General features: G+C 50.7%; 1 protein-coding gene across 1 annotated transcript; it reads right to left on the bottom strand.

Annotated features, from left to right (window-relative positions):
• Window positions 1–1,074: 1,074 nt before the first annotated feature.
• MCM3 (minichromosome maintenance complex component 3) lies at window positions 1,075–13,104 on the bottom strand. Its single transcript, XM_003204632.5, has 17 exons — window positions 12,836–13,104; window positions 12,575–12,687; window positions 11,491–11,699; window positions 10,749–10,879; window positions 10,023–10,261; window positions 9,630–9,738; window positions 8,876–9,029; window positions 8,481–8,612; window positions 7,847–8,055; window positions 7,287–7,461; window positions 6,715–6,841; window positions 6,215–6,365; window positions 5,836–5,976; window positions 5,302–5,405; window positions 4,965–5,047; window positions 4,755–4,830; window positions 1,075–2,113 (listed from the first exon to the last, which is right to left on the bottom strand). Exons 1-17 carry the CDS (start codon window positions 12,914–12,916, stop codon window positions 1,915–1,917), a joined length of 2,433 nt encoding a protein of 810 aa, XP_003204680.2. The 5' UTR covers window positions 12,917–13,104; the 3' UTR covers window positions 1,075–1,914.
• Between the last annotated feature and the right edge of the window lie 1,923 nt (window positions 13,105–15,027).

The raw sequence follows: 15,027 nt of genomic DNA, 5'->3' as shown, positions 1-15,027 counted from the left end.
TCTCCCATAGAGAGAAGTTCCAGGCAGCACATCATCAGGGCCAGCCTGGGGAAAGCCCTGCAACCTCTCACTCACACTCAGGCTCTTAGATAATGTAGGTCACTCTGCCTACAAATACACATTCATGCCTTGTAGGTCTTCTCTAAGGCAGACCCCAAAGATAGCATGTGCTGTCTTGGAATGTTGTCACATTGCTGAAGTAGAGGTGATGAGACAAGAGGGTTACAGAAACCCGGTGGACTTTTGCACCCTGTGCACTGTTTCCTTGTTGGTGACCTGCACACAGCAGGAGGTTGGAACTGGATGATCATTGTGTGCCTTTGCAACCCAGGCCATTCTATGATAATTCTGTGAAATGAAATCTCCTTGCTGTTTCCCTCATTATTATTATAAAACGAACAAGCTTGTCTCCAGCAGACAGACCTCAATATCTTCCCCCATTTTGAATGTCGGGTAGAGCCAAGACCTTGACTTGAGTTTCCCCTGTAGGCTGTGGGAGAGTCCAACGAAGCAGATTTCTCTACCTTGGAGCTCCCCCTGGTGACTTGCAATGGGGGATGCACCAGCATCAATCCAGAGGTGAGGACAGGGAAACAGAGGCCTGAGCACCTGAAGAAGGAGAGGCAGCTCTAAAAAAACCCCACTGATGCAGTGCTGTGATCCTCCAAAACTCAAGGAGAAGTGGAGGAGATGAAGACATGGAAATAATCCCGGTATTACAGCAAGGCAAAATAGCAGCAACAGAAATGACCAGGGACGTTTCTTAGAGCATTGGGGAAATTACCAGGAGAGAAAAGCAAGCTGGGTGCTTGCAAGGGGTGAAAACGGACAAGAAAAGACATAAAAGCCAGTGCTCCTCCCGAGCACAGCCAAGGTTCTCTGGTGCAGTGGTTTAACTGGACCCAGGTGGCCACATCTCAGATGCGATCATAGAATCACAGAATGGTTGGGTTGGAAGGGACCCCAAGGATCATCAAACTCCAACCCCCTGCACATGCAGGGACACCAACCTCCACATTTAACAGCAGGCGCAGCTTAGGTCCGAGTCAGCACTAAGTCACAGGAGCAATGGTATCAAATGGTATCTATAGACGTGTTTTATTATGCAAGTTAACACTGATAGTGTCACTGACACAAATAAGGGCACTTGAGTGGTGCAGATATCCTGGCAAGGACAACAGAAAGAACCTTTGCTGCTCAGGGCCTTCTCCAAAGCTTAGCCCCAAATTCACCAAAATAAAAAAAAAAACATAAAATAATGGAATTTTAACATCCCAAACCTTCATCAGCTCTGGCTGCGGGTTAACCTGTGATTTCAGCTCTTCTTGAAAGCCCTCCCTGGCCATGGGAGCATGTAGGTTTGTAGGAAAATTCCATCTCCAACTTCCCTCATCCCCTCCTTTTCCCCCCCCCGTATTTGCTTCTTACTAGCACTGCTGTTGAATGCTTAAAGCCAGGTTTTTGTTTTAATTAAGCAGTAAGAAAAACTGGGAGGGAAGAGGCTCCTCCTAGTCTGGGAAGCCTCCAGATAGGGAGAAAAGAAAGAGTTATAAGGGCAAAAGCCTGCCACTGGGAGCCCTGCTGCACGAGAACAAACCAGCTTTAAGTAAAACCAAGCTGAACTTGCACATAACCCAGGTCAGAGCTAAAAACACATCAAGCAGATCAGTAACTTGCACATAAACTCTTCCTTTTGACTACTTGCAGATCCAAACTTCTTCCCAAACACTCCAGTTCAGAGGTGGCAAGTGAGAGAGCTTCCACTTTTCCTGGCTCCTTTGGTGCCAGCAGTGCACAGCCAGTAAAGTGCTTCCCAAAATTCAGCACAGCCAGATGAAGCATGAAGAGTTGAAGGTAAATACGAGTTTCCAGACTGAAAGCCCCATGAGAATTTGGGCTCTTCCTCCGAGAGGCTCAGATGAGGAAGACGATGTCATCAGACACCATGATCTGGTTGTCATCTTGCATGTGGGCCAACGCCACCTTCACTTCGGCGAGGGAGAAGGGCTCAGGGTTGTCACGGTTGATGGACTCCATCACGCTCTTCAGGCCCACGGACTGAGCGTGGGAAGACTTGAAGACTTCCAGCAAGGCGGCCTTGAATGCTTTCAACCTGCGTGAGAAGTCACCTCCATCAAAGACCAAGACCAAGAGCTTCCCTTCCCTTCATAGCTAACGACATCCCAGCCCGTAACCAGCTCCAGCACCTCCTTAATCAGAACACCTTCAGTCCTGCAGACGTGAACAGCTCCTACCCAAAATACAGCTCTACACGGAGCTCTATGGGGTCACCATGGAACTCTTATGGGGTCACTGTGAAGCTCTGTGGGGTTAGAATAGAACTGTTATGACGTCACTATGGAGCTGTTATGGAATCACTATGGAACGCTTACAGGGTCATAAGGCAGACGTTACGGGGTCATAATGAAACTTACAGGATCACTATGGAGCTCTACAGCATCATAATGGAGCTGTTATGGGGTCACAATGGAGTTCTATGCGGTCCTATGGAGCTCCAACGGGGTCATAATGGAACTGCTATGGGGTCACTACGGAACAGTTACAAGGTCACTGTGTAATACTATGGGGTCACAAAGGAACAGTTGTGGGGTGACTATAGAGCTCTATGGGGTCACTACAGAGCTCTTATGGCGTCATAATGGATCTGTTATTGGATCACTATGGAGCTCTTATGGGGTCATAACGGAACCGCGAAAGGTTCACTATGGAGCTCTATGGGTTCACTACAGAGATCTATGGGGTTTCTATGGAACGCTTATGGGGGCCACAGTGGAGCTCTATGGGGTCACTATGGAGCTCTATGGGGTTATAATGGAACTGTTATGGGGTCACTATGCAGCTCTATAGGGTCATTTTGGAGCTCATATGGGGGTCACTATTAAGTTTTACGTGGTCATAATGGAACTGTTTTTGGGTCACTATGGAGCTCTATGGCGTAACTATGGAGCTCCAAGGGGTCATAATGGAACTGTTATGGGGTCACTAAGGAGCTCTAGGAGGTCACTTTCAAGCTCTATGGGGTCACTGTGGATCTCATATGGGGTATAATGTAGCAATTCTGGGGGCTCTATAGAGCTCTATGGCATCATAATGGAGCTGTTAGTGGGTCACTATGGAGCTCTATGGGGTCATAATGGAACTTTAATGGGGTCATAATGGAGCTCTATGGGGACACAATGGAACTGTTATGGGGTCACTATGGAGCTCTATAGGTTCACTATGGAACTGTTTTGAAGTTCCTAAGAAGCTCTATGGGGTCACAAGGGAACTGATAAGTGGTGATATGAAGCTATATGCGATCATAGTAGAACTGTTATGGGGTCACTGTAAAACTCTATGGGGTCACAATGGAAATGTTATAGGGTCACTATAAAGCTCTATGGGGTCATAATGGAACCGTTATGGGGTCACTATGGAGCTCTATGGGGTATCTACGGTGATCTTATGGGCTCATAATGGAACTGTTATGGGGTGATAACAGAGCTCTTATGGGGTCACTGTAGAGCTTCATGGCATCATAAGTTAGCTGTTATGGGGTCACTATGAAGCTCTAAAGTGTCACTATGGAGCTCTGATGGGGTCATAATGGAACTGTTAGGGGGCCACTATGAAGCAGTATGGGGTCACTATGGTACTGTTATGGGGCCAGTATGGAGCTCCATGGAGTCTCTATGGAATTGTTTGAGTTCCCTAAGATGCTCAATTGGGTCACAAGGGAACTGTTATGGTGTCACTATAAAGCTCTATGGGGTCATAATAGAACCACTCTGGGTTCACTGTGGAGAACAGTGGGGTCAGAATGGCAATGTTATTGAGTCACTAAGGAGATCTATGGGGTTATAATGGAACTGCTATGGCATCACAATTCAGCTCTATGGTGTAACAAAGGAGCTCATATGGGATCACTATGGAGCTCCATGGGGTCACTTTGGAGCTGTAATGGGGTAACAGAACTTATAAGGGGTAACTGTGGAGATTTATGGGGTCACTGTGGAGTTATTATGGGGTCATAATGGTACTGCAAAGGGGTCACAATGGAGCTCTATGGGGTCACTATGGAGTCCTATTGGGTAATAACTGATCTGTTATGGCGAAACTACGGAGCTCTATGGGATCACAATGAAACTGTTATGGGGTCACTATGGAGCTTCTATGTGGTCATAACGGAGCTGCTATGGGGTCACTATGGAACTGTTATGGTGTCATAATGGAGCTCTTTTGGGTCACTATGGAGTTCTATGTGGTCACTACGGAGCTTTTATGGGGTCATAACGAACCCATTATGGGGTCACTATAGAGCTCTACAGGGTCACAACTGAACTTTAAGGAGTCATAATGGAGGTGTTATGGTGCCACTATGGAGCTCTTATGGGGTCATAATGGAACTACTACAGGGTCACTATAAAGCTCTATGCCATCACTGTGGAACTGTTATGGGGTCACTGTGGAGCTCTACAGGGTCATAATGGAGCTGTTATGGGCTCTCTATGGCAGTCTATGAGGTCATAATGGAGCTGTTAAGGGGTCACTATGGAACTCCTTGGAGACATAAAGTTTTGAAGTCACTATCGAGCTCTTCTGGGGTCCTAATGAAAGGAAACTGTTATGAGGTCACTATGGAGCTCTATAAGGTCAGTATGGAGTTGTTATGGGATCACTATTGAGCTCTATGGCGTCACTATGGAGCAGGCAAGGACAAACATCCTCCTGCTGTTTCTCCAGCCCCCACTCACCGTGGGTCAGCCAACTCCAGCTTCTTCGCTTCGCCAGTAGCTGAGGCTTCTGGTGTCTTGGGAGTATGTGCCTGGACTGGAAGAGGAAAAGAAGTCGCTTCAGCCTGCTTCCTCAAACAGCCAGAGAGCACACGCAAAAGCAGGTGGCCTCTTTGGATGGGGTGGGTGATGCCAAACTCCCAGGTGATGCCACTGAAACCCCCGACTCACCCTCTGGCATCTCCTGCTCAGTGTCACTGAAGTCATAGGGGTCGTAGGACTCCTCCTCACCTTCTGTGCGTGCCTTCTTCCTCCTGTGTGGGGGAAGAAGAGGTCAGCTCTGATCCACCGAAGAATAGACTTCAGGAGACATCCCCAGGGCTCCTGGAACTATCTAGCCAGGAGAAGGCAGGGCAGCTGCAGCTTATGGGTAAGCCCAGAGCTCACCCACCACCACTTGGCCACAAAACCTGAAGTTTGGGAGCCCAGAGGCTCCAGCATTACAAGTATTGTCCAAAAGACCTACTGGATTTAACACAAGTATCTCCCCAAGGCCTGCCATGACTACCTTTGCTTCCTGCTTTCCTTCTCAGGCTGCGTCTCCTCCTCCTCCTTCTCAGTCTCTGAGTCATCCTCCACCTGCTTTTTGCGCTTCTTCTCCTTTTCCAGCACCTGCACAAGACAATGCATTCAAGGCCAGGCTGGATATGGCTCTGGGCAGCCTGGTGTGGTGGTTGGTGACCCTGAACATAGCAGGGGGTTGAAATTAGGTTCTTTGAGGTCCTTTTCAACCCAGCCCATTCTATGATTCTATGAAGACCAGCAAGCAGGACTTGGCCTGATTTCAAGGCAGGCAGGAATCCCACCTCTCTGCCCCTTCCCAGAGCATCACTCCTGTTGGATCCCAAAACAAACACGTCCACTGCACAGAACCCATCCCCCCAGCTTCATTCATACACACCTGCTGTGAGCTGAGGGGCTCAGCAACCTCCCACAACACCTCTTAATCTGCACTGCCAAAGCTTCCCAGTGATATTTTAGTGCCTCAGCAGTGCCTGATCCTTTCAATGAAACCTTCGGGACTCCACATCCTTTCCCTCACCTTTTTGAAATAGGCAAACTGCACCAGCTCCAAAGCTGCCTCTGCATCCTGCAGATCAATAGTCTTGTTCATCCTGGCCTTAGCATGGGCCGTGGAGAGGCGGATCAATGTCTCCAGGGTACGGGCTGTGACTGGGGAGGTCTGGAAAGGAGAAAGATGGTGGTGAGACACTGGAGCCCATGAGACCGTGCTGGACCCCCACTGTAGCATTCACACCAGCATCTGATTCACCCCACTTTGCAACACCAAGAGCTCACATCCACAGCTCCCTTCCAACCTCAACCACTCTGACCAAGGGAGGAAAACACTTGTAAATGTGAAAGAGGAGCATGTGCCTCAGTTTTCCTCCAGGTGTGATTAGAGAGAAGATGAAACTCACCCTGGCAATGTCTGAGTTCATCTGGTTCTGGCTGCGCAGGCGTGAGTACTCCTCTGCTATGTAATCTGCTGACTCCTGGGTCAAGACAGGCTTGATCATTTTTGCCACGTGGATGTACTTCCTCATGAACTCCATGCTGACGATCTTCTCCCTACAGGGGATGCACACAAGCCCATGTTCTTGAGGGGAGCACAGGGGACAAGCAGAGGGCACGTGCAGGCTGCACCCAGGTAGAGTGCTATTCTTAGGGGCATCCAGTTACAATGCAGAGTTGTGCACCAGATGTTCTCCCACCTGCCTGGCATTTGAGAACAGTGTACCCAAAGCAGACTCCCTTTGCATCCTATCCGCACACCTTGCTGTGGACAATCTACAGCATCACTGTCCCCAGCAATGAGCCAGCACCCTGATGCTCCAGCCAAATCCAGAGCGTTTTAGCATCAGCTCATCACCATGGAAACCCCCAGAGATTTACATGGCACAAGAGACAGTAGACTCACTTGCGGCGGCTGGGCCCATGCAGGAGCTCATCATGTTTCTCATACACTTGGAGCTCCTGTTCCTCCTCCTGTGCAAAATCAGGGTCATCCGTAGCCAGGATCTCCACGGCGCTGCCCAGGGGCATGGCTGGAGAGGGGAAGGTTGCCAAGAACAGGATTTTAGCATCTCACAGCCACCTACTGGCAGCACTCAGCAAAGCCATGGACAAATGAACCCAAGGAGCTGCTAACAAGTGACAACCTGGGAAGTCTGGAGTTGTGTCACAGTGCAAGGAGCCCACCCCCATCTACTACCCCCATCACCTCAACCACAGCTGCCCAGGAGATGGGCACCAGCTACAGAGGAGAGATGGATGCTTTATGCTTCACAGTTCAGCAGTGTTCAAGGTCCCACTGAGGACAAGGGAATCATAGAATCGCAGAACAGCCTGGGTTGAAAAGGACCATAATGATCGTTGGCCGTGGGGTCCAGGCCAGGGACTTTGTCCTTTTTGCTCCAAGGGAAAGGAAAGCAACCACAGCCAAAGAAAACCTGTAACTCCTGGGCTTTATAGACAGCAAGAGCAACTCACCATCCCCATCCTGCTCATTGGGGTTGCGGTAGCGGTGCATTCGCAGGACGTGATCCGAGATCTCCCTGTCCTGCTCAGAGTCCATCTGGTCCAGCATGATGAAGAGCAGGTCGAAACGGGAGAGCAAGGAGTCCTGCAGGCCAATGTTCTCCATGGGCGTCTTGTATTGGTCGTACTACAAGAGGTTGAACAAAGGGATTACAAGAGATTCTCATGGTCACTGCTGGCTGCTAGGGAAGGTGGAAAGAACCTCTCAAGCCAGGCCTTTAAGTAGATGCACAGACAGCTGAACACCAAAGACACCGTGCTAAGCACAGCCTGCTGAAGGAGTAAATGCTATTTTATGCCCCATCCCTGGGAGTGTTCAAGGCCACATTGGACAGGACCCCCACAACCTTCACGATATCCACGAGCAGCAGCAGTAGCCAAGCAAACCAAGTCTTCCAGCACCTCAGTTCCACTAAGAATCAAATCTGGGAGATCTTTTGAATTTTATCATTTCCAAGGACAGCTCCTAGCAGCCCTCCACGTGAGGGGGAGCAACAAACCCTAGCACTCACCCGGCCATAGACAGGGTTGGCAGCTGCCAGGACGCTGCAGCGGGAGTTGAGGCGAGCGTGGATGCCGGCCTTGGCGATGGTGACACGGCCCTGCTCCATCACCTCGTGGATGGCCGTGCGGTCAATGTCAGACATCTTGTCAAACTCATCGATGCACACCACACCCCTGTCAGCCAACACCATGGCCCCTGCTTCCAGACGCCGTTCACCTGAGATGGGAGGGTGGAGAAAAGAAGGTCAGTGTTGTTCAACGGCTCCGAGTATCTCTTGCTGGCTCCTTCCACTGCAGCAGCATCCCTGTGAGGAGGATCATCGCCCTCAGTCTCAGGGATGTCCACTTTGGAAGGAAGTTTTTCCACCCAGAGGGTGGTGAGGCACTGGAACAGGTTGCCCAAGGAGGCTGTGGATGCCCCATCCCTGCAAGCATTCAAGGCCAGGCTGGATGTGGCTCTGGGCAGCCTGGGCTGCTTGTTGGTGACCCTGCACACAGCAGGGGGTTGGAACTGGATGATCCTTTTCAACCCAGGCCATTCTATCATTCTATGACAAACAGTCCTGAACCTTGCAGAGTCCATCCCAGGGATTAACTACCATCCCTTCACCAACTCCCACTGGGAACCAGCACGTTCCTTACCGGTTTCTTGGTCGGTGGTGACAGCAGCAGTCAGGCCAACACCAGAGGAGCCCCTGCCAGTAGTGCCAATGGCACGGGGAGCAGTGCTCAGCACGTAGCGCAGCAGCTGGGATTTGGCAACAGAAGGGTCTCCTGAAAGAGGAAAAGATTGGGTTTAGCAAACAATGTCAGCAGGGAAATGAATATAAGTGACTAAAAATTGGGTTTGTTCATCTTTCAGAAAAGAAGATGAGTGGATCATGTTCTCCATCAACCTGATGGGAAGATGGAGCCGGGGTTTTGAGACACATGGTGACAGGAGAAGAGGCAACGTGGAAATTCCATTTGAACAGCCTCATCTCACTCCCACAGCCCAGCCTCAGCTGCCTCTGTCCTTAGAAATGATAAAATCCCACCTATCAGCAAGATGTTGATGTCTCCTCGGATGCGGCTCCCGTTCTCCAGGACCTTCTCCACCCCTCCAAGCAGCATGCACAGAAGGGCCTTCTTGATGAACTCGTGCCCATGGATGCTGGGTGCCAGGGATCTTGCCAGCTGGTCAAAGATATCCTAAGGCAGAAGAAGCAAAGCACAGCCTGTAAGTGGACCGAAGAACAAGGAGCAATTCTTCACAAGCCCATTTCAGCACCAAAAAGGGAACTTATTCCTATCACAGAACTACACTGATGAAGATTACTTAGATGGGAAAAGATATTTGGAATATTATTCCAATGTAGCTCTGAAGTCCTCATCACCTCACAAGCACTGGAAGCAACAAAGCCCACAAGAACAGAGATCTGAACACAGGACCAGGCTGGGGAAGACCCCCATTCCATCCCCCAGCCAAAGAACTGGCATTTTGCTTTATTTCTTTTCAGAAATCCAGGCTGTCATCTAATTCTGTTCTTAGGTTTGAGAAGGAAAAGTAGAATTTTGAGAGGAGCTTCTCTGACAACCAGCAAACAGTTGGGGCACACACAGCCCAGCCAGAGCTCCCCTTCAACACCTACGCAAAACAGAGCAGAGCCATCAAGAAACACTACTGCAGCTACATATATGTATGTATATACACACATATTATAGAAATTGACAAAAAGCTATGTAGAAAATGCAGTGAAAGCAAGTGGAAAATCAGGGAAGGCAAGCTTAGAAATAAACTTATGTAAATACCTTAGAACGACTCCTACTGAACCTCTTGATCTTGGCCACATCAGTAGCAGAGTAGAGAGGCCGAACATCTTTGCTCATCTGCTTGATGTGGCAGGCAATGAGGATAGTCCTGGAAGAGTGACACAGCCACGATCATGTCTGTGAAGCCTACAGAGCCTTCAGGGTCACCGCAATAACAGCAGAAATTCATAGAATCATAAAATATTTTGGGTTGGAAGGGACCTTTAAGATCATCCAGTTCCAACCTCCTACTATAGGCAGGGATGTCTCCCTCTAGACCAGGTTGCTCACAGCCCCATCCAGCCTGTCCTATGCCTCATCTTCCAGAGATGGGACCCAGCTAAAAAGGAGTGGCAGAGCTGACGTTGTCCTTCAAGCCAACAGAAGGCTCACCTGAATGTCCCTGATGTGTAACCTCCTTTCTTTCCTGGAAGGCAGCGATACGTCCCGACCACCTGGATGCGATCTCCAGGCTTCACTTTGTCCACCAGGTCATCATCCAGAATGACATCCACTGAGCGTGGCAGCTGCCCTGCTGGTGCCTTCTCAGGCATCTCCTGGATGGAAATAGTCTGATGGTCTTTGTAGACTGAGAGGCCAAACTCTGTCTCCAGGGGGTTATTCTCCTCATCCTTAAGGAGGAAGGCAAAGCAATAAAGAAATTAGCAGCAATAGGAAGAAAGCATCACACAACACACACAAGAGTGCTCCAAAAGGTTGCTTTACCAGGACTTCCAGACCCTGGAGTTCATCAGCAATACAGCTCCCCCTGATCTAATGCTGTCAGCACCCAGCACTGTTACATTACAGCTCTCCAAGCAGTGCAGGCAGGCTGTGCAGAAGAATGCATGTGCAGCACAGACACAGCTCAGGTTCAGCCTTCCTCCATTCCCAAGCACAGGGTTATCCCTGCACACAAGGGTCCACATCCACATACCCTCCAGGACAGCACCCACGGGATGCTAGAATGGTTTAGGTTGGAAGGGACCCAATCTAGTTTCAATTCCCTTGCCACATACAAGCATGCCAACCACCAGCTGATCAGGTTGATCTATGAGCCAGCACGTTCTCCTCAGAGGAACCTGCAGATATTCCCAAGATGAGGCTGCTTCACCTCACCTTTGTAGGGTAGACAGAGCTGGAAGGGAAAGCATCCAGGGATGTCAAGTCTGTGTATCGGCGCTCAATGGTCTTCTTGGTAGCTGGGCAATAATGGACGCTCCGGACAACCTTAGGACGAATCAGAGAGCCTGGGTTTGGAAGAAAGAAGAGTTAGGGGCAGAAAAGTCCCACCTATTTGTCACCATGAAACACCAAAAAGATATCCACTACTTGTGCAGAACACAAGTGCTGGAAACCAGAGTGCCAAGAGAAGGCTCCAGGGAGACCTCATTGTGGTCTTCCAGTACTGGAAGGGAGTGTATAAACAGGAGGGGGAACGGCTGTTTGTGTGGGTGGATGGTGATAGGACAAAGGGGAATGGTTTTAAACTGAGACAGGGGAGGTTTAGGTTGGATATTAGGAGGAATTTTTTCAGCCAGAGGGTGGTGAGGCAGTGGAACAGGTTGCCCAAGGAGGCTGTGGATGCCCCATCCCTGCAGGTATTCAAGGCCAGGCTGGATGTGGCTCTGGGCAGCCTGGGCTGCTGGTTGGTGACCTGCACACAGCAGGGGGTTGGGACTGGATGAGCACTGTGGGCCTTTGCAACCCAGATCCTTCTATGATTCTGTGACACGACATAAGGTCTGCAGAGTTCCCAAAATTCCAGTCTTTTGCCAAGTCCCCTTGCCAAGTCCAGTTGTCCTGCCCCAACCCTCTGCTCTTCACCCTGCCCAGCACCCCAACCTGCCCCCAGGCTCACACTTTGTCACGATGCCCTCCACACAAACGATGCAGCTCAGGAAGCAGGCAGTCAGCGTCCGTGGAGAAACGTGCTTGGAACCAAAGCTGCCCTCCAGCCCAATGTAGAAGTCCTCATACTGCTTGGCATAGGTGGCATCAACAGAGGCAACAAAGTCCTTCAGAGCACGCTGGAAGGCGATGAGCTCCTCAAAGGCGTTGCTCAGAAGCCTGCAACAGAGGGAGGTGATGGTTGAGAGCTGCATCTTGCTGGCAACCCCTTCTGCCATCCCCACAGACAGCTCTAAGAAAGCTCTTCCAAATGCTTCTGTGTACTCTGAAAGAGTATTGGGAGTATTAGTGAAAAAGAATCCCACAGCTCAAGGAAACCAAGAGCCAGATGGTGAACAAGCACAATTACATCTGAAAAACATAACAGAAAATTAAGGGTGGAAAACAGCTCTTTGAAAGGGTAGATAACAGCAGGACAAGGGGAGATGGTTTTACGTTGAAGGAGGGAAGATTTAGGTTGGATGTCAGGGGGAAGCTCTTTCTTATGAGAGTGGTGAGGTGCTGGAACAGCTGCCCAGAGAGGCTGTGGATGCCCCGTCCATCCCTGGAGGTGTTCAAGGCCAGGTTGCATGGGGCCCTGGGCAGCCTGGCCTAGTATGAAATGTGGAGGTTGGTGGCCCTGTCTGTGGCAGGGGGTTGGAGCTTCGTGATCCTTGAGGTCCCTTCCAACCCAGGCCATTCTTTGATTCTGTGATATACCTCTGCAAGCACCCAGTCCAACCCCAGCCCACCGTGTCCCTCAGTGCCACATCCCCACGGTTCCGGAACACCTCCATGGATGGGTGACCCCACCAACTCCCTGGGCAGCTGTGCCACTGCATCACCGCTTTTTATGAGAAGAAATTCTTCCTAATATCCAACCCTGGAGAGGCTGCCACCTCGCATCGTGCAAAAAGACCCCAGAACCTTAAAAGCTGAGACACCTCACGCCATGCAAACAACTGCAGCTCGCTCTAAGGACTCCAACAACGACGTTTTGCCAATTGCAAGCACGGAAGAGCTGGACGGCACAGCAGCCCCCCAGTTCCACTCACCGGCTGGCTCTCTTCTCGTTCCTCCTCCGCAGGTCGTTGATGTTGACCAGCAGGCGGTACTGGTTGTCGCTGATCATGTCGCGCACTTTGCCGTGATAAACCCCTTGATCTTCCTGCACAGTAACAACACAACCCTCAATGCACAGCCATTTCCTCCCTGGGGAAAAAGCGACCCCAGAACCACGGGCTCCGCCTGGGGGTTGGTGAAGCCATGCCCAGCCCCGGCAATAAGGGCAGGACGCAGAACGCCCCGCTCCTCACCTCATCGTCCAGGAAATCCAGGTAATCCCGCTGAGCTTCTCGCAGCTCCGCGTCGTCCAACCCGCCCGCCGGTGCTGCCATGGTGCCGGGAGCCGGTAGCAAACAAGCAGCTCCCGAATGGATCCTAAGAGATCCCCGGCGGCGCCCAGGACGCGACCCCAAACACCGGCCCGATCGCAGCGGTCTCCACGCTCCTCCTTTGGCGCCAAAAACAAGCGTTTTCGCGCCACCGCGGGGGCAGTTCCGTTCCTCATTGGGCGGCGCCGCCGGCGTCAGCCAATGGGAAGCAAAGGGGAAGTCGCGGGAGTTGACGAGCACAGCGGCAGCCAATCGGCGCGGAGGAGGCGGAGGGGTGGTGCGGAGGGCAGCCCTCCCCACACGGGCTGGGGGCGGGGATCTGGAATCTGCGGGCCGGCATCTAAACTCCGGTCCCAGCTTTGGGTGTCAGCAGCGGGATTGAGGATATTAATTAGTGTATTTATTTTTAATTCCGTATTACCGTTGGATCTGGGGAAAGACCCGTTCTAGATTGTTGCTGCCCCAAAGCACAATGACCGGGTGTCTATTTTCCCTTGTAGCTGCAGTAGCAAAATGGATCATAGAATCACAGAATGGCCTGGGTTGAAAAGGACCTCAAACATCATCCAGTTCCAACCCCCTGCTATGTGCAGGTCACCAACCAGCAGACCAGGCTGCCCAGAGCCACATCCAGCCTGGCCTTGAATGCCTGCAGGGATGGGGCATCCACAACCTCCTTGGGCAACCTGGGTATTAAGGATATCTATTACCCTTAATAACTATCTAAACTATGACTAAAAATAGAACAATAATGAGAAAGCTGAACAAACTGTGAGTCCCAGCAGGCACCCGAGCTGGTCTGTGTCCCCTGATGGCATCTGAGCTAAAACCATCTGTAAATACTCACCCACGCCAAAGGCTCAGCAGAGGGAGCAGCTCTGAGCTGCAGGAGCAGCAGGAAGCAACGGCTGCCCTTTTTCCCCTTCTCCTTTCGTGTATGTGCACCAGATCCCCCTAAAGTGATCAGAAATCCCATTATCAGAAATCCCTGATGTGGCTGCTTTAGGAGAAATGATCCTAGAAATGCATATTGCTTCTGCTAGATTCTTTCACTTTGTTTCCAGGCTGGATGTGGCTCTGGGCAGCCTGGTCTGGTGGTTGGCGACCCTGCACATAGCAGGGGGTTGGAACTGGATGAGCGTTGTGGTTCTTTTCAACCCAGGCCATTCTAGGATTCTATGAATTTCATTGCAAGTGACAGAGTGAGGACAGCAGAGAGGAGTGACAAAAAGCCCCCAGCCCCACTCATCAGATCTTAGAAAGGACAACGTAGACGGCCATCCCATAAACTGGGAAGGAACTGGTAAATGTGTCAATCCAAAAGGAGTCCCAGCCCACAGCAGCGTTGCAGGGTTCCTCCTGCTGAAAGTACGGAGCTGGCAGTGAACAAAGGGCAGCACGGTAACAAGAGTAAAAATAACCGCCTGTTGTTATTCATGAGCCGGCCCTATAGCAACTGCCTCAGCCCAGCGACTGCTGTGTGAATAATTCATTGCAACAGGTCAGGGAAGGCCAAGGGATGGAGGCAGCAGGAGGGGCAGCTCTCCCTGTAGCGGTCCAGAAACTCCAGATTTACAATGGATAACAATAAACTGGAATCAGGCACTTAAATGCATGCAGAGCAAGGGCTGCAGAGCTCACAGGGAAATGAATGAAAGCCCAGAAAAATCACGGGCGGGTGTAGAAGTAATATCCAGGCAGGCATTTTTGTTAGATCTCATGTGCTCAGGGATTCTGAGATCCCTTTATGGGAACCCTATGGTCCCTCTAAGACTCTGTGTTTTTCCCTTGTTTTGTTTCAAAATCGATTCTCAAGCCAGAAGTTAATTTTCAAGCTGCTGTCCCTGGAGGGGGGAGGCTCCAAACCACAGCTCCAAACCTGCAGAAAGAGAATCCCAAATTCAGTGGAGTGAAGCAGCAGTTGGAGCTGACCTCCAGTCATGGAGCTGGTGCTTGCAAGTGGAGGATCATTCTGAGTCTCATCACATTGGGGCCAAATATGGGAGACACAATTCAGCACTGGAGGAACCCTTATCCTAATCCTATTCACATACCATAGGTGGGGGAATCACAGAATCACAGAATGGCCTGGGTTGAAAAGGCCCACAGTGCTC

Source organism: Meleagris gallopavo, chromosome 2 (assembly GCF_905368555.1).
Source record: "Meleagris gallopavo chromosome 2, MGAL_WU_HG_1.1, whole genome shotgun sequence".
Classification (NCBI taxonomy): Eukaryota; Metazoa; Chordata; class Aves; order Galliformes; family Phasianidae; genus Meleagris; species Meleagris gallopavo.
The sequence above is the reverse complement of the archived record's forward strand: the minus strand, read 5'-3'. Positions and strand labels throughout refer to the sequence as shown.

Excerpts from the sequence above, each read along its gene's own strand:
- MCM3 (XM_003204632.5), bottom strand. The coding sequence starts at position 12,916 with ATGGCAGCACCGGCGGGCGGGTTGGACGACGCGGAGCTGCGAGAAGCT. Across the intron at positions 10,262-10,748 it reads GCTCTGTCTACCCTACAAAG|GATGAGGAGAATAACCCCCT; the intron begins GTGAGGTGAAGC and ends TTCCTCCTTAAG. Across the intron at positions 8,613-8,875 it reads CATCAACATCTTGCTGATAG|GAGACCCTTCTGTTGCCAAA; the intron begins GTGGGATTTTAT and ends TTCCTCTTTCAG.